Source organism: Denticeps clupeoides, chromosome 17, assembly GCF_900700375.1.
Source record: "Denticeps clupeoides chromosome 17, fDenClu1.1, whole genome shotgun sequence".
Classification (NCBI taxonomy): domain Eukaryota; kingdom Metazoa; phylum Chordata; class Actinopteri; order Clupeiformes; family Denticipitidae; genus Denticeps; species Denticeps clupeoides.
This window is the reverse complement of record NC_041723.1, coordinates 7,865,958-7,883,540: the sequence shown is the minus strand read 5'-3', so window position 1 is coordinate 7,883,540 and position 17,583 is coordinate 7,865,958. Positions and strand designations below refer to the sequence as shown.

At 47.0% G+C, this 17,583-nt stretch overlaps 2 protein-coding genes across 2 annotated transcripts in view; both read right to left on the bottom strand.

Moving 5' to 3' along the window:
• Positions 1-1,905, bottom strand: part of abtb2b (ankyrin repeat and BTB (POZ) domain containing 2b) — a 36,345-nt gene extending 34,440 nt beyond the window's left edge. Inside the window, exon 1 of the mRNA XM_028958632.1 lies at positions 756-1,905. Within this exon, the coding sequence (XP_028814465.1) occupies positions 756-1,596 (841 nt within the window). The 5' untranslated portion in view covers positions 1,597-1,905. The remainder of the gene's footprint in view (positions 1-755) is intronic.
• Positions 1,906-2,769: 864 nt separating this feature from the next.
• b4galnt4a (beta-1,4-N-acetyl-galactosaminyl transferase 4a) overlaps positions 2,770-17,583 on the bottom strand; it is a 113,826-nt gene continuing 99,012 nt past the window's right edge. The window contains exons 9-20 of the mRNA XM_028957417.1: positions 17,392-17,458; positions 11,290-11,433; positions 10,595-10,704; positions 10,071-10,171; positions 9,820-9,893; positions 8,327-9,599; positions 7,196-7,560; positions 6,729-6,882; positions 6,317-6,389; positions 5,957-6,110; positions 5,498-5,624; positions 2,770-4,471 (exon numbers count right to left, since the gene is read on the bottom strand). Coding sequence (XP_028813250.1) covers positions 4,357-4,471; positions 5,498-5,624; positions 5,957-6,110; positions 6,317-6,389; positions 6,729-6,882; positions 7,196-7,560; positions 8,327-9,599; positions 9,820-9,893; positions 10,071-10,171; positions 10,595-10,704; positions 11,290-11,433; positions 17,392-17,458 — 2,757 coding nt within the window. The 3' untranslated portion in view covers positions 2,770-4,356. The remainder of the gene's footprint in view (positions 4,472-5,497; positions 5,625-5,956; positions 6,111-6,316; positions 6,390-6,728; positions 6,883-7,195; positions 7,561-8,326; positions 9,600-9,819; positions 9,894-10,070; positions 10,172-10,594; positions 10,705-11,289; positions 11,434-17,391; positions 17,459-17,583) is intronic.

Here is a 17,583-nt window from a genome sequence, read left to right as displayed (position 1 = left end):
AGCAAGACACTTAACCCTGTGTTGCTACCATTGTGTCCCTGAGCAAGACACTTAACCCTGTGTTGCTCCAGGGGGGGGGACTGTCCCTGTGAATACTGATTGTAAGTCACTCTGGATAAGGGCGTCTTGTAAATGCTGTAAATGTAAATATGTCCTGCTTGTGGTGACCTGGAGCGACTTGTCATCACCGCTGGTGGTTTAGTATACAGAACACCTGTACAGATGAACCTGGCTTACATTTGTGCCATTTATCGGGCCGTCCTTATCCATCAGTAGCTACAGGGACAGTCCCCCTGCAGTGGGGTTTGAAGCTGTGATGTTCATAGTAGAGTGTCTTGCCCGCTAGGACACCACCGCCTGACTTAACCTGCGCGTGTCATCAGGTCAGCTGTTTTTTTTACATAGATAATTGAAGTGAAAGTGAAGTGATTGTCATTGTGAGACACTGCAGCACAGCACACAGTGACACAACGAAATGTGTCCTCTGCTTTTAACCGTCACCCTTGGTGAGCAGTGGGCAGCCGCGACAGGCGCCAAGGAGCAGTGTGTGGGGACGGTGCTTTGCTCAGTGGCACCTCGGTGGATCGGGATTCGAACCGGCAACCTTCTACCACTGCCCTGGTGGTAAAATAAATCAATAAGGTCAACTGATCACATGATGCCATGGATCTTTGCATAAGTAATGAGTAATAAAAGATTTGTTAAAGCGTCCAGGAAGGAGGAAGAAGGCCGCAGGCCGCGCATGGACGACTCACCGCTGGCGTTCTTGCCGCATATCAGATGCTCGCAGGGCTGCAGGACCCCCCACAGCTCGGCGTCGTTGTTCACGACCCCCTCCAGCGCCTCGGCCGTGAGCGCGCCCCCGCCGTCCGCGCCCCGCGCGCGCGCGCCCGCCTCCTCCACCAGCGCCTCCACGCACGCGCACAGGCAGATGGCCGCGTGCTCGTGGACGCGCACGGCCACGCGCGTGTCCACCATCCACCGGAAGAAGCGGCCCACCGACAGGGTCAGCGCGCACCTGGACGACTTGCCCTTGCGCAGCAGCTCCCCGGCGCTCATGCTGTACATGGAGATGGCCTTCACCGTGGCCGAGACGCAGTGGTCGGCCAGCGCCCAGCTCAGCACCAGGCGGATGGCGCTCTGGACCTCGAAGCGGGTGCAGCGGCAGTGCATGACGCTCAGGCGCTGCGCCTCCCGGGCGATGCGGATCAGGGCCCTCCTCATCAGGCCGGAGAGCCTCCGCACGGCGTCGCCGGAGAACCCGCGCAGGACGCGGGCCACCTCCTCCTCCGTCCAGGGGAACTCCTCCAGCTCCGGCAGCCTGGGGCACTTGGAGAAGATGTCCTCGGGGTCCTCGGGCAGCGCCGTGTTCACCGTGTCCCAGCTGTTGTTCCTGCTGTTCATCGAGCCGGAGAAGTACCACCAGTTCCCCCGGTGCGGCGCGCTGGCGTGCGCCTGCGAGTTGGACTTGGAGGAGGACAGGCTGAGGGACTTACACGAGTCTTCTGCCCCGTAGCCCGAGTCCAGAGTCAGGTCCTCGAGGGTCTTGGTGTTGGAACTGCTCATTCCGGCCATGGCCTGGGCTTTCAGAGCCATCAAAACGCGATCAACTCGGGCTGGTTATACTGGTTCGGCGTGAACTTCCAACAAACTTTAAAACAACTTCCAGACCCGCGTCTTACATCTTACATTCACCCTCCATCACCTCCTGTCCCATCTGTGAGGACGGAGCTTATAGAAAAAAACAACTAAAGGAATAAGAAGTTCCACCTTCCGGGGTTTTTAGATGATTAACCACACGTCCCCGCAGGAGATTCATAGTAAAAATAAATAAATAAAAAGCGAGTGATGAAGCGGCTGTGTCGCAGCGCGGCGCTCCGTCCTCCGCCCACAGCCGACAGACGCGACTCCTGCGTCCGAGTCCGACACCAGCGCGGTTAGAAGCGGCGGGCCGAGCGACAGCCAATCAGGACACAGACGCCCGCCCGCAGCCAATCAGGAGACAGACGCCCGCCCGCAGCCAATCAGGAGACAGACGCCCGCCCGCAGCCAATCAGAAGACAGACGCCCGCCCGCAGCCAATCAGCGTCCACCGGGGCAAAGTTCGCTCATTAAAGCCAATTTACAGCGACACGATGGGGAAAAAAAGTCACGTATGAATACAAAAGTAAGCGAATTGTTGAAGTTTCGAACATGAACGCTATTTGACGAAAAACATGCAAAAAGGTCGTCAGCATATTCAGGAACGGAGACTATATTTAGCGTGATGTTCTGTATTATTAAAAATGCGGACGGACGGCCAACAGCCGCCTGCGGCGCTTCTCTTATCTTTTATCTCGCAGCGACTGGGTGGAACGCATAATGATCGCAATTACACTCTGCAGGACGGAATGAGAAGCCGAGCTTTTCCTTCCAGGCGCTTCCAAAGCGGACACGAGTCCAGGGTCGCGGCGGCCTGTCGGATTGAATATCTCTGATGTAGAAGAAGAGAGTAGGAGCTTAACGGAAAATGTCATCTCGGTTTATTGACTTGTAATTTCCTCACATGGAAAGACGTCCATTCATGCTTTTTCAATCGTATGCCCTGTCAGTGATAGACGAGAAAATGCACTTTTAAACCCATCGTGCAGCACGTTGGGAAGTGACGGGCTGAAAGACAGCGCCCTCTATTGGAAAATAATATCTGCACAACGCGTGCATTAATAAAACAAGAAATCTCTCTCTCAAATCGCACGGTGGATATCGAGTTAAATAAGAAAGTCTGGCACGTCAGCATAAAATTTTATTTTGAAAAAGGAAACAAAAGGCATGAAAAAAATACAATACATTCGTAAAATCTTCTACACAACAATTTCACAGAAATTACCTTGGAATGTAGATCCCTGTTTTAAATCTCTAGAATTAAATTTCTGCTTCTATATATATATCCAGTCCCAAAAGTATGATATATATATATATATAGGCCTCCAGGGTGAGGGAGAGGCAAAGAGAGATTTTTAACAATCTTTATCCGTTAAACAGTTGGCTTAGCCAATGTAAGCATTTTTCAGTATGTTTTTTATTATTATTATTATTATCATCATTATTATTATTCCCTTTCACAATAGTCAAAATGAAGAAAGGTGTTCGCTTCCTCAGCCAGTCATATCTCCTCCAGAAATGCAGCTGCCGACAGGGTTGCATCACGCTGTTTATTACTGAAAGCCCCCCACCCCCCCCTGCATCGAGAAGTGCGCCTGTTGGTTCGTTTTTTTTTTTTTTTTTCTCGGCTGTAACCAGCGCACGTCTTCCTGTCTGCTTTCCATCCTCCTCACGGGGCGCAACCCAAAGAAAGGCACACGCTAGTGAAATGACCTTGTCACCTCAGACGACCTCTGGGTGAGCAACTGCGGGAGCTCATATGGGAGAAGCGGCTCAAAGCACGCTACCTCCATCAGGACGGTGTGACGCTCTGTCCTCGAATCACACATGTAAAGCAGATGCCAGAGAATGTTTAAAAAATGAAACAAAATGAAAAACTTCAGAAATAAAAATAAATTTTCTTTGTCTCAGAAGTTAGGGCCAAATGCTCTCTGTACAGTTCATGTTATCTGGTTCCTACCAAGAAAAAGCATCGGCATCAGCAGGAATTCTACAGAAAAGCCACGTAGCATTTCAGTGTCTATGGACCCCAACCAAAGTGCTTTTTGTTCAACTCCCCATCACCCAACATTTCCCTTCTGCTTTGGAGGGCACAAGTAAATTCTTTTTAATATATATATGTATTTAAAAATCAAGTAATTCATTGTTGTTAATCTCCATTAGGTAAAGAATGGAGTTCCAAATAAATTATGCACCATATATCCTAAGTCCAGTCTATGTCCAGTATATCCCAAAGGAAGTACATACCACCAACATACCCACATACTGCGTCTACACCATTATATGTACGTCAAGATCTATGCCATGTTGTTAATATTCAGTACAAGCTGCACAGCATATACCTGAAAGAGCATTGAAGTCTTTAAATTGTCTTTTGGCTGCTCCAGTACCCATTTGCGTAAACAAACGCAGTTTTTTTTCCATAAAACTGTAAATTATCTATTAAGTACCAAAAATAAAAATCTTGCCATTAATGACAGAGGTAAAAAGGCCTTCTGCCTAAAAAAAAAAAAAACCCAAAATTGCACTGGCCACCAGAGGGCGTGACTGGGCACTCAAGGCAAAGGGTCACGCCGGATGGCTTCAGTGCGCCGCCCTGGAGGGGCCGAAGTCCACAGTGAGACAGGTGGTGCCTCAGGGGTGCCTGCCTGAAACAGACTCCGCCTTGGTCGGGGAGGATAGGGGGTGGTTGAGCCTCAGTCGCGTGCCGGGGTGTTATCCCTTGGGGCTTTTCTTGGTCTGGGAGTTCCACATGCCCCTCTTGGAGTGGTAGTAGTGGAAGAAGTTGCGCAGCCGCAGCCTCTCCACCTCCAGGCCGTTCTGCAGCACTCTGGAGAGAGCAGATGGTGTTACGCTAAGCAGGAGGATGGCAGCTGCCCTGTTGCTCAGTCCTACTGATGTGCCACCAGCATGAATATTTTCTGGCTCTACCAGACCTTAACACATGTTTAGGTACCATTTAAAAAAAAAATTGGTTGCTAGTTAACAGGGGAAAACACAAAATGCTTATAAGAAGCATTAAGTTGTAAAATTAATTTACCAAAGCATAACCACCTCGGCATTATTATTATTTCCAGTAAACAGCAGCTAAGTAGTGTATTTGATCTTGTGCTGTGCAGGGTGCAAGCATGTGGTGAGGTGCATTAATTTTCCAAGACATATTTAAAATGAATAAAAACATACAGCGAGCATCTTAACACTACATGAAGATCTAATTATCAATAATGAATAACCTTACGATGCAGCTATGTTTATTCACCTTAAAAATGATTTGGCCTTAATTAATTATCCAATTTTTTCCATAACATATATGGATAGTCTTTTTAAAATATATGCAGTAAGTAGTCTTTTCCAGCAGCACTATTGCACTGCTGTTTTACTCTGACCCAGTTTTTCCCAACGTACAGTGTACTCCACTGTTGCCATGGCGCAGTGAACTATGTCATTTTCCAGTCGGGCCATTTCTTATTCTTCCCAACACATTTGACTCAGCTATTCACAGCCTCACCCTCATTACGTCTGTCAGGCCACAAAGGCCAGCAGAGCCGCAGGACATTATTAATCAGAAACAATAATGCCGGTCACTTTATTAGAAACGCCAACCTTGCAGCTACAGTCCTCTGTATGTTTATTAGATAAATATACAATATGGACAGGCATTAAAGATGCCCAGTTATTACAGGCTATATGCCCTCTAATGAAAAGAGTTTTAAGGGGACAGAAGACGACAACTCTAGAGAGCTGCAGCTGGACAATAGTTCCCAAATCTCAAGAAACAAACTGATTTCTAGCATGACTGTCCCAATAAAAGGACATTAAGGATATTTATTAAATACAAATAAAGAGATTAGCTCACCTGTCCAGCAGCTCCCAGTCCTCTCCCCCCCAGCGGTCCTTAAACTCCTCTGTGTTCATCCCTCCAATCTTGTCAAAGTCTGACTTGTAAATCCCGAACAGTCCAAATCCATTTACCTCCCAGTAGCCTGTGCAGGTCGGGGGCAGGGTGGGATGAAGAAAACACAGGCAATTAATCATGGGGATCTGATAATGTGCGTGTTAGGGGGCTGGCAGCTGAGCTGTCACCGCTTTCAACCACGCTGTCACATGGAAGGACAAGGAAGCCAGTGAGCAGTGGAGTGTGGCAAGGGGGGTTCATAAATTAAGATAATGAAGTCTCGCAGGCTGCTTTAAAGTCGCAATGCGATTTCTGCTCCATTACCGCCGGGAGGAGATCTTGTGTGCATGACTTTATACTTCATGCTCTGATATTATTTAACATGCTCTATGCTGCACATGTGGCATTTGTGTGTTTTACCGTTAGGCTCTTGCGGGGAGCTGCCACAATCCAGTCTCATGACGATTGGGGCGAAAGCGAGTCGTCCCTCCACACAGTGCTTCCTGATGCTCTCCAGGATGTTGAGGGGGAAGTGGATGTGCAGGTCACACAGGAACACGATGCTGTGGCTATCCTAAGAATTTCAAACATTCATTCTGCCTCACTCAACATAATTACATTATGCACACAACAACTGCAATATTCATCATACTGTGACAATTATACTACTCACTACATCGCTGTAAGTTTAAGACTAACATAATAGGTATTATTAAACGTCAAAGGTATAACTGGCCATAATTTTAACAACGCATAATTATATAAAATATGTAGGAATACCTCTATGGTGTCCACTCCCATCTGTAATCCAGCGGACCTCTCAAAATTCCCCGTTCTCCGCAGATACTCATACCTGACAGACAGGTGAATAATGAATGATACTTGACTCATATTCCGTGTACGCTGGCATTAATGTATTCAGTAATATGCATAACATAACAGTAAATAAAATGTAATGTATTCAGGAAAATGCATGTGCATACACAGCTATGCTGTATCATTATACGTTTATTTTTCTTTTTGCAATATTTCAGGGTAGTTAAAAGGCATTTGAGGGCATGAAACAGATTTTTTTTACATCCCAGATGCATCCTAATGTATTCTTTCATTATTTTAAAGTACATGAATACTGTTGTGTGAATAGATACACAATTTCTTTATTGTGAATACAATTTCATCCCAATTCTGTTACCTGGGCACAGAACTCTCCCTCAGGGCTTGTTCCACGTCCATGTCCTCGCTCTGGAAGTCTACAATGATGATGTTGAAGTTGTTGTCTTTGGTCTCGTGGTGCAGGCGCTCCATGTCTGTGATGAACTGCTGCACCCAGCGGGCCTGGTTCTTCACTGTTTGAGAAGAGAGGAGGGCTCAAAATATCCAGGACTGTACCAAGACCCTATTTCAAACCTGGAATGCAACTATTTAGATCATATTTATATAGATATAGATTTTTATTGCAAATTAATTACAAAGTAGCATTTTTATTGAACAGTTACCAAAATATATCATATATTTATCAAGATTTAAAGAATGTGTTTTTATGATTTAGACAACCCTCCCCACAATACTGCACTAGCTAAATGTATCCATTAGCTGGTAGATTTACTGCTAGCATCACTAGTCAGTGTCACAAAGCCATCAAGCTAAGGGACAACCAACCTGGCACCACAAAATGCACCATGACGTCCTTCTTCCACTGCAGCATGACGGGCTGGCACAGCAGGGGCTTGGCGTAGGACGTGCCCCACTGGGTTGTGGCACGGACGGGCCGCGTTGGCCGTGGACGGTGGGCATTGGTGGTGGTGGGGGTACTGAGGGCTGGGGACGGGGCTTGGGCGGTGGCACCCTCGCTGGTTTCCAAACTGTCCTCCAGTCGGCTGCGGTGCAGCAGCAGGTAGATGTATTCAGAGAGGCGCACCACGGTCCTGCCCCGCTCCATCAGCTCCAGCTCCACCAGGTAGCGGTTTCCACGAGCGGAGTCCCGCCGCTTCTCCACGTTAATAATCCGCAGGAGGGTGTAGATGCTGAGAGAGAAAGCAAGACAGAACATTTTACCCTTTGATCTCATGCTTTATATGCACATTCATAGTTTTGATGCCTTCAGTGAGAATCTACCAACGTAAATGGTCATGAAAATAAAGAAAACACATTGAATGAGAAAGTGTGTCCAAACTTTTGGCCTTTATTGTATATATATTTAATCATGCTGAATATACTGGATTTTCCAAAAGGCTTGTATATGTTGCTATTGCACATATGTTGCTAGTCTTATCATCATCTGTTTATGTTTCAATCATTCTAGATAACAATACAATCAAAATAACAATAATAATAAAAACATTACACCGCCCCAAGATCATGAATTATACGGCTGTTTTCTGCTGGTAGTCTAGTTATATTGTGAAGGTAGTAGCGTAGTGGGTGACACACTCGCCCGTGAACCAGAAGACCACAAAGTCACAGGGTCAAACCCCACTTACTACCATTGTGTCCCTGAGCAAGACACTTGTCTGCAGGCGGACTGTCCATGTAATAAGTGACTGTAACTCGCTCTGGATAAGGGCGTCTGATAAATGCTATAAAGCTATGTGTAGGTCAAGACCTTTATGACATTTAAGGCATTTATCATTAACAAAAGGCCCTTCATCTTAAATCTGCATATATTCGAGTCTTAACAGTAAGATGTTTCTTAATATATGTTTTTTTTTTTGTATTTTATAGGTAATATTCACCGTCTATCACTATTTCTTTCTTGTTTAGCACCAACTACACACACACACATACACTGACCCTCCATTGCGCTCATTGAGTTTCTCCATGTACTGGGCCAGAACATCCACCACCTCACTCTCGGCCAGCTGCAGGTTGCCTGACACGTTGCAGCGCAGGTCGTTCCAGTCGGAGCGCAGCAGCTCGAAGTCCATGGTGTTAACGGAGAACGTGCGCTGCCAGTTAATCGCTTCCTCCACCCACCCCGGCCGCGGCTCTACATCTTCGTAGCTGTATTCAGACAGGCCGTCCTCCTCTTCTTGCTCTGCCTCTGGCTCCGCCCCCAGCGGCTGATGCTGCTGCTGCTGGGGCTCTGTGATCTCAGACATCCTCATGTATGAGGTGACCTGGGCGTTTTCCGAGGAGTTGGCACCAGGCACGGTTGGAGGCTGGGTAGGTGGGGTTGGAGGGGCGGTGCTGCTCCTGCTGCCAGTGGGCTTTGTGTTTTCTTGCAGCGCCTTCTTCTTTTCTGAGTGGACTGGCAAGGCCGCCCTATTGGCAGGCTTGGGAACTGCACCAGGATGGCTCTGGTTGGCACTGGGAGGCAGGGCTCGGCTTTCTCTGGGCGGGGGTCTAGCCAAAAGCTGCGACGCCCCAATCATTCCCTTCTGGCTGCTTCTGGGTTTGGCACTGAGGTTGACCAGCTTGGTGGTCTTACCATTCTGGTAGAGGAAGACGCCCGGAAAGATCTCTCTTGGCTGGCGGGACATGGGGGTCTTCTTCTCCTTGGAGGGGCGGGGCCTAGTGATGTAAATCTTGTTTTCTTCCTTTTTGCGATCCTTTTCGACCCGGGCGTAGGCATGGGCGGGGGCTGCGTGAGCCGAGTTGCTGAGGATCTGCTTGGCTCGGCTGGTGAGCGCGCTCAGTGAGGCCTTCTGTGGAAACAGCAGCGCCGACTTGCTGAGTTTGGGAGATGCCTCTCCACCCCGGCCCTTCTTAGCCGGTTCGTCTGGGCCGGTACGGATCCAGGACAGGGACCGGCCTCTCACTATGTTCCCGGCCTCGGCCTCCTCCTCCTGGGTATTTGGAGGCTCCCTGCCCCGGTCCCTGTGTCTGGCCCAGTCCTGATCCTCATGCTGGAAAAATCGCTTGCGCTGCCTCCGGCGCATCAGGCCCTTCCCTTCATCTCCTATCGCCTCCTCCACTCTCGGTGGAGCCGAGGGCCCGGCTCTGTGGGTGGCCCTGGGGGAGGCATGGCTGGCCCGACTTGGCTGGGTGCTCCTCTTCATCTCCTGGGTGCCCACCATTTCCACGTCATCCTCTGGGTCAACCCCTTCCTCTTCCTCCAGAAAATCTGTGGGATGGGAATGGCGTGACGGGTCATTAGAGACGCGGCATTAGCATTAACTCCTCCGACTGAAACAAACAAGCCCCTCCATCTGTCATTTGGAACAATTACGTCGAAATTACCAAGGCCTTGATCGGACAGAGTGGTAATTTGGACGTAATTAGTAGGCTCATTGCATTAGCTGTCTATGAGGGGACAAGAAAATGTCTGCTTAAAAAACACGTACCATCTGGGTTGGGAAAGAAGAAAGGCCGGTCATCATCCTCTTCATCCATTTTCATGTATTTGTAAAAGCCAAATCTGTCAAAAGGGCGATGAAGACGCAGAATTAATCAAGTATTGGTGCACTGATCTGACTGATAAACTCTGAAACGATTGATATTCACAATGATTTATTACCACATATTTACTCAGAGGCTCGTAAAAAAGGAGAAATGATTTATTGTGCACTGTCATAGTTAAAGGAGGTGACCTTACTTTTCCAGATAAATAGGAGACTCTCTGTAGAAGCACTTGTTCTCTCTCTCCATGTGCGTGAGGCGCGTGAAGTCATTAGGATATACAAAGGAGAGGTACACCTGCACGGGAAAAGAAAGCGTAGCCGGCGGCCATTAAAAATAACCCCGCCGCATTATCAAGTGATGCATGAGCTCCTGTTGGTGTCTTGCAATGACTGGCAGTGGCCAAATGGGGGCAGCATCCATCAAGCTCAGGTGACTGCCTCGGTCAAACCAGGCTCAGGCAAACGAGACAAAGAAAAGAGAGCGAGAGAGAGAGAGACAGAGCGAGCGTCTCTTTAATGGGGTCGTCTATTCACAAAACCACACGTCGTTCTAACCGAGAGAGCGTACTGCAAGCAGCCATGGAAACGGCACAAGCAAAGATCCACAGTGACAGCTGAGACAACGTGCTAAGTGGGATCGAGTGCAAATGGAACTGTGTGTAAGTGTGTGTGTGTGTGTGTGTGTGAGTGTGTGTGTGTGTGAAAGAAAGAGACTCACAAACTGTAAGCCCTGGTATCGGGCAATGGGAAAGTCTTTCACCACGTATGTGGGAGAGTAGAGGCAGGCGGGCAGTACATTCTCTAACCGCGATGGATCAATCATGGGTGCTGTGGAACGAGAGAGAGAGAGAGAGAGAGAGAGAGAGAGAGGGAGGAAATGGGAATTATTTTTATTATCGCAGCCCACGTTTCACCATGATTTATTGCTCTTATGTTCTGTGCCCTGCATCCTTCTGTTGACGACAGAATTTAGATTCATTTATGCAAAACTGGCATACTATGAACACAGGAAATAGCGAAAAATTATGAATTTAGTGGGTGGGCCTGAAGAGAGGCTGAACAGACATATAATAATGTCAGATTGTTGTGAGGGGTGGTGTGCGATAAAACGGCAAAACAACAAAGAAAAAAACGTCTGATGTATATAACGGCCGAATATGTGGGGGCCTTATTACAGACATCTCCAGGTACAGGGGATTTCTGTAGTGACACAAACTGCAAACCTCCACCTGGGCCAACTAGCTGCTTAACGAAGGCAACCTGGAGGAAACGCTGAGAAATCCCGACATGATCTGAAAGATTTTAAAGCAAAAAAAAATATCTGGCTTCGTTCTCCCAGACGAGTCGGCTGGGTATGACGTAAAAGTGCTGTAACATGGACGGTAGACAGACGAACGGACAGCCTGCACGCACTGCTGTAGAAGGTGTCACGGGGATCCGCTTTCAGCATGTCGGCGCCGTGTGGGCTGCTGGCCGGCGGCTCCTCTGGGACTCGGCTGTGGCTGGCCAGGGTCTGTGGCACATGATCTACGCTGTTCATCTTCAGACTGGACTCATCTGTCAGGGGAGGAGAAATGAAGAGGGATTAAGACAAATCCTTAAATCTCAATAAAAGACGCTAAAGGAAGCAACATTTGCTTGATGGGATCTTGTCAGTCTCACTTCCAGTATGGCCTGGTCCCATGTGTGTATCTGAGTTAGATTATTAGATCAGATAACATTATGTGACCTAATGAAAATATGAGTAATTGCTGAGATCAATATTGTGAATAATAATATTGATTGTCTGCCCAGCCCCATTCTTGGAACACCATTCATTGCATCACATGGCACAGACACAAAACAGTGTTGGACAGCACTACAGCAAGTTGAATAAAAAACGACCGTCTTTTTAGAAATGTACATGATACCAACTGCAGGAACATTCTGGGCTCTGCTTTTCGATCTATCTCTGTGTGCTAAGAACTTTTTCCCCGATTGCACAGTGCTAATGTGCCAATTGCCCTGGCCTGACTCTAGTAGACAGAAATGTTGTACTCTTTCTGTACAAAGATGACCTGGTGCCTCTTTCCACTAATGCACTGGGGCTATGGCAGCACCTGGACCTGCTGAGAACTTACTGGGTTCTGGCAGCAGACGCCGAACTGGATAAACATTTAAAAACCAAAAGAAAAGAAAGCCAGATGTCAGCGGTACAGATGCCAGATCACTGCAGGCAGCTCACAGTGCAGCTGGTCGTGGGGCTCCCCAGCCACATAGCGTGGTGGTGGTGGTCACCACTAACCCTGACCAGCAGGAGGCCGACCCTGCTTACACACCAATACATAAACCACTTACAACTTATAAGAATCAGCACAAATATCTGAATGTTATTTTAAGGCACTTTAAGGGTGCTGTGGCCACTGCACAGTTACACCAACAGAGCAGGAGCGCTCCGGTTTGATCCCAAAGAAGTTAATGATCACTTTGCATTACCTACCTCCATTATAAGCCCACCTGTAATTACCTTCCTAAGGCTGTAATAAGGGTAACAAACACCGCAGCGGAGCGTGTTTGAACCAGACACTTGTCCACCATGTAGCTTCGCGTCGTGTAGTGCTTCCACGTTGCAGTTAGTGCTCAGTCCCTGACCACAGTTCCTTTGAAACTGAGTATTAATGTTCCATTTGACTGATGAGATTCACAGCCTGCCACCTTGGTACAGTAAAGTATACAAGGTGGTAAGTGTTGTAGACAACCAATTTATTTTTTAACTGGTCACTACTTATATATATTATTATTAAAGCTCCCCTATTATGGTTTTGTTTGCCTTTATATTAGTCTTAGTTGTCCCCTAATGCTGTGCTGAAGTCTCTTTCTGAAATTCAGCCTTGGTGCAGAATTACAGCCACTTTTAGCCAGACCCCCCATGAGATTTCCCCTGGATGCACCTTTCTGTGTGTGTAGCTTTAAATGATGAGGAGGAGAGAGGCGGGACGAGGGGGAAGTTGAGGAGACATTCACAGAAATGACATCATCAACACCATTCACCAACAACAATGTTTGGCTCAGACAGGAAGTCGCGTCAGCGTTTTTTCCAGACAAAAATTAAATGAACCCACTGATTCTTCAGAAGCTGTAACTCTCCCAAATTCTCTGGGCGGACAAAGCATGAGAATCATAATGACAACATAAGGGGACAAGTTTCAGATCCGTCTCTGAACAGCGAAGCAGAATGGCCAAAGCATGGTTTACACCTATCGCCATTTCTAGCCTCTGCAGGACCATGCACAGGGGGAACTTGTATTAATGTGAAAAAATCTCACAAAGTGATATTTTAATAATAGGAGACCTTTAATAATGTGACGTACTGTGGCGGAGTATGTGTATGTTCTGTTTGTGTTTCTCTCTCTCTGTAATGTTGCCGGGTGGCTCCACATCAGCCCATGATTGGACTTCTCCCCCTTCCTGTCATGACTGGTAGGCTGTAATAGGGCAGAGTGCTCAAAATGGCATCTGCTTTGGAACAAGATGAAAGGGTGTTGCTGTGAAGTGAGAAGGAAGTGGTGTGAAGTGAAGGATTGTGACCAGAAGACAAGTGTGTGTGTGTGTGTGTGTTTTTTTTTTATCTTCTGATCCCCACTGATCCCCACCAGCAGCACTACCCACTGTAGTGCTGCTGGTCCTATAATACTACTATGGATTTTCCCCTCTGGTACAATTCATGAACATATAAAATTTTTTTAAGTGAAAATACTGTATTTAGCAACATATGTAAACCCCACTTTCTACCATGGTGTCCCTGAGCAAGAGTATGCTCACCCTGAGCTGTCCCTGTAACTACTGGCTGTCCATCTGGTGTCTGCAGAATGCTGTTCATCAAGTATGAACGTAAGATTTAGTGAATATAATTGTACTTGACTTGGGATCTTCGAACATTTTGACCACTTCCCCCTCCCACCGCAAGGAAACCAGTCGGCTCTGCCCCCCCCCCGCTGGTGAGCCGGGGTCTAATTACTCCCACCGATCGATAGCGCGAGGGTGAGGAGGTATGATTTATGGGGTGCCATTTGCATGGTCTGACAGGAGACCTGCTTCATTAAGGCTGGGCTGGGATGCAGGGATGTGAGAAGATCAGATGATCGTCTTGGAATTGGAACTCCCGGAGAAGGGCGGGGTTTAACCACGGCAAGAGAAAAAAGGTAACGCTGGGGGGAAAAGCTCCTTGCTGTCATCGGGCTCTCTGGCCTTTTAACTTTGCCTTGGCAGCGTGAGGCGTGAAGTGCAGAGCGCAGCAGGGGTTAAGAGCCACATCATGCAAAGTTAAACTCAGAGGGAGTTCAGGCGGGGTTCACGCGCACCAGCGGCTGGATCGATACCCGGCTGCGGTGCAGCAGGCATTTCTAAGGCCGCACCGGGCCCCTAATTACGCGTCGCGAGTGGCTCAGGCACATCGCTCACAAACACGGCCCGCGTCCGCGGTGATTAAAACCGACACAGACACAATATGCAGCGGCGAGAAGGATCCAGGGTCTCTGGCTTCCTGCAGAACCGTGAGTCACGCAGAGGGGCGGGACGGGCAACAAGTCAGGGTCGCGGCGGCTCTAATGACCGGCATTAACCATTCGGCGTGAGTTTCATCTCGCCCTGTCGCCATGGCTGCAAAGCGCCCCGCAATCCCATGCTTCCCTGCCTCCCGCCCACGGCCCCTCCGAAGAGCTGGCAGCAGCTTTAAGGTCAAGTCAGATTCTTTACTCGATTGCGAAGGCGACTGCTTCAAAGCCTGGGCGTCGGGTATAAAACAGTCCTGCCCTTCAAAGCCGCTAACATTGTTATACCCTTGTGTAACATTTCTACACAAGGGTGCAGATTTAATGCTGATCAATGTGCTGCACTTTCGTCTGCATGATTGGACATGCTAAAGCTGTGTTTATAGATTCTGACAACCCTGAACTGGGCGAGCCAGGCTTGAAAATGAATAATACTTTTCATTATGAACTTCATCCAAAGAAAATGAACTGTGCTATATGAATAGCTTCTGAAAACTTGGATTTCGATATAATGATTATATTATGCACCCCTAACCTCTGAGTATTATGAGTAAGATATAACAATTGTCTCGATTGCATATAAATATTTCCAATAATTGTACTTTTAGGCAATGAAATAAGCATGTAGGAATTATTCGAACAGAGAAATATGTTGTCTAACATATGCCATTTTCAACAAGAGGCAAAAGATCTTTACAAAAGAGTCAAAGGTCTAAAAAAAGAGCTGGCAAAGCTCATCTTTAAAAGTTTAGAGTCCCCCGAGTATGGCACAGTGTGAGAAACCCAGGCTTTCTGTCAACCCGCCACCCCAGAGGTCAGCCCCAGGCACTTTCTTATTCAGCTGATTTATGTACAATACAGAGATTCAGAAAAAAATAACCTAAAATGTATACACAACACCAGCCGTCCATTTTCCTAACCTGCTTATCTGGGTCAGTGTAGTAGGCAAACTGGAACATATCCCAGCAAGCTTCAGAACCCCTGCAAGCCAGCGCCAATTTAACATCAGCAGTTCACCTAACCTGGACTGTAGGATAAAGCGAAGCATATGGAGTAAACCAACATGGACACAGGAAGAACATGCACACTCCGCACAGAGGGGGAAATTATCATACAATTGAAATCCATTACCATTCTAAGAATCTTTTCAGAACATATTCAAATAGAACTAAAAATACTCTGAATGCAAACTGAGCCAAGGGAACAATCTACAAAATGTGTTTTTTTGTATGCAGTCATTTACAGAACATTTGTAATTAACTGTGCTGTAATTAACTGAAAGTCCCTTTCAACCCCTAAAACATACCAACAGTGGTGTAATTGGGGCTAATAAAGGCTTGTTATCATAAAAATTTGTGTCTTAGTTGTTAGTGGTTCAAAATGGACAACGGGAGTGAATGTGGGTTTTGTTGGTGGTTCAACTTGTCAAGATCTGGTGCCAACTGTACCTAAAAGCAATGGGATTGTGCAATTCTGAGATGTACGCAGCTCAGAATAATGATTCTATTTGTTCCAATTCAGAATCAATGAGCCACAATGCCTTAACGAGCAATTTCGCTTTCAGCTTTGTGATTTGTGGGCCAGATTTGTGGGCCAGTAACAAGTAAAAAAGTAATACAAGTACTGAAACTGTTCTGTGTTTTCTCTGTAAATGATTTATAGAAGTCTACAGATATCACACATGCAATGCGGATATGTAATGTGGAGTCAGATAAACAAGAAAAGCCATGAGCTCTCTCTCTCTCTCTCTCTCTCTCTATCTATATATATATATATATATATATACACACACACACACACACACACACACACACACACACACACACACACACACACACACACACACACAGTATATACAGAACAGGGCCAAAGTATGGACACACCTTCTCATTCGCTGTGTTTTCTTTATTTTCATGACCATTTACGTTGGTAGATTCTCACTGAAGGCATCAAAACTATGAATGAACACATGTGGAGTTATGTACTTAACAAAAAAGGTGAAATAACTGAAAACATGTTTTATATTCTAGTTTCTTAAAAATAGCCGCCCTTTGTCCTGGTTACTGCTTTACATTCTCTCGATGAGCTTCAAGAGGTCGTTTTCCGACAGTCTTGAAGGAGTTACCAGAGGTGTTTAGCACTTGTTGGCCACTTTGCCTTCACTCTGCGTTCCAGCTCACCCCAAACCATCTCGATTGGGTTCAGGTCCAGTGACTGTGGAGGCCACTGTGCTCTTAGGGAGTTCCTTTGTGAGCTTTGTGCATTGTGAGCTGTAAGGTCTTATATAGATAGGTATGTGGCTTACCTAATCAAGTCCAATCAGTATAATCAAAGACAGCTCGACTCAAATGAAGGTGTAAAACCATCTCGAGGATGATCAGAAGAAATGGACAGCACCAGAGTTAAATATATGAGTGGCACAGCAAAGGGTCTGAATACTTTGGACCATGTAATTTCTCAGTTTTTCTTAGTGTTGATAGATAAGCAAACATGGGGTGTCAATATGGGGTGCTGTGTGAACATTAGTGACGGGAAAAACAAGAACAAATGAACTCATTCCATTATTTTTGGCAAATAAACTCCTCTGCTCACCTTCCCTGATTAAAATGAGTTGGAAAAACAGTGAAGAGGAGTCAGCAGGCATCCGAAAGCGCTCTGCTCCTCACCCTTGAGGCTGTCGTCTCATCTCAGTGCCAGCTTGTAACTGTTTGATGCCGCCGGACGGCATGCGGCGGTTTAATTTCACGTTTATTGTGAGAGATACACTGATTTAAAGAGCAAACAACAAGAGGAGGATGAGAGTCGGTTTTGACATGAGCATGAGAAGCGTTCACCCTCCATCTCGCTGGTCGTACCAAACAGCCGCATTCTTTCCCTTTTGTTTCCCATGGGCGGCTCAGATCAGGCTGAACCTCCATTCATTTCAATGTCTAGCACAGAGCTCAATCGAATTTGCGGTAAAAATGAACTGCACTGACTGGCTTACCTGTATAGAGAGAGATGTAGGCGGAGTCGATGACCTCGAACTTCAGCCCCGGCAGGAACGGCCGCCACTAAAAAGAAAAAGAGGGGGTCAGTGAGAAGGATGAGAGCGAAGGGATCTGAAAAAATCCACCCCTGTCCCCAGCTCCCTCTTGGGGGACGCGCCGATCAATGACAGGCAGCTTGTGATCAGTGA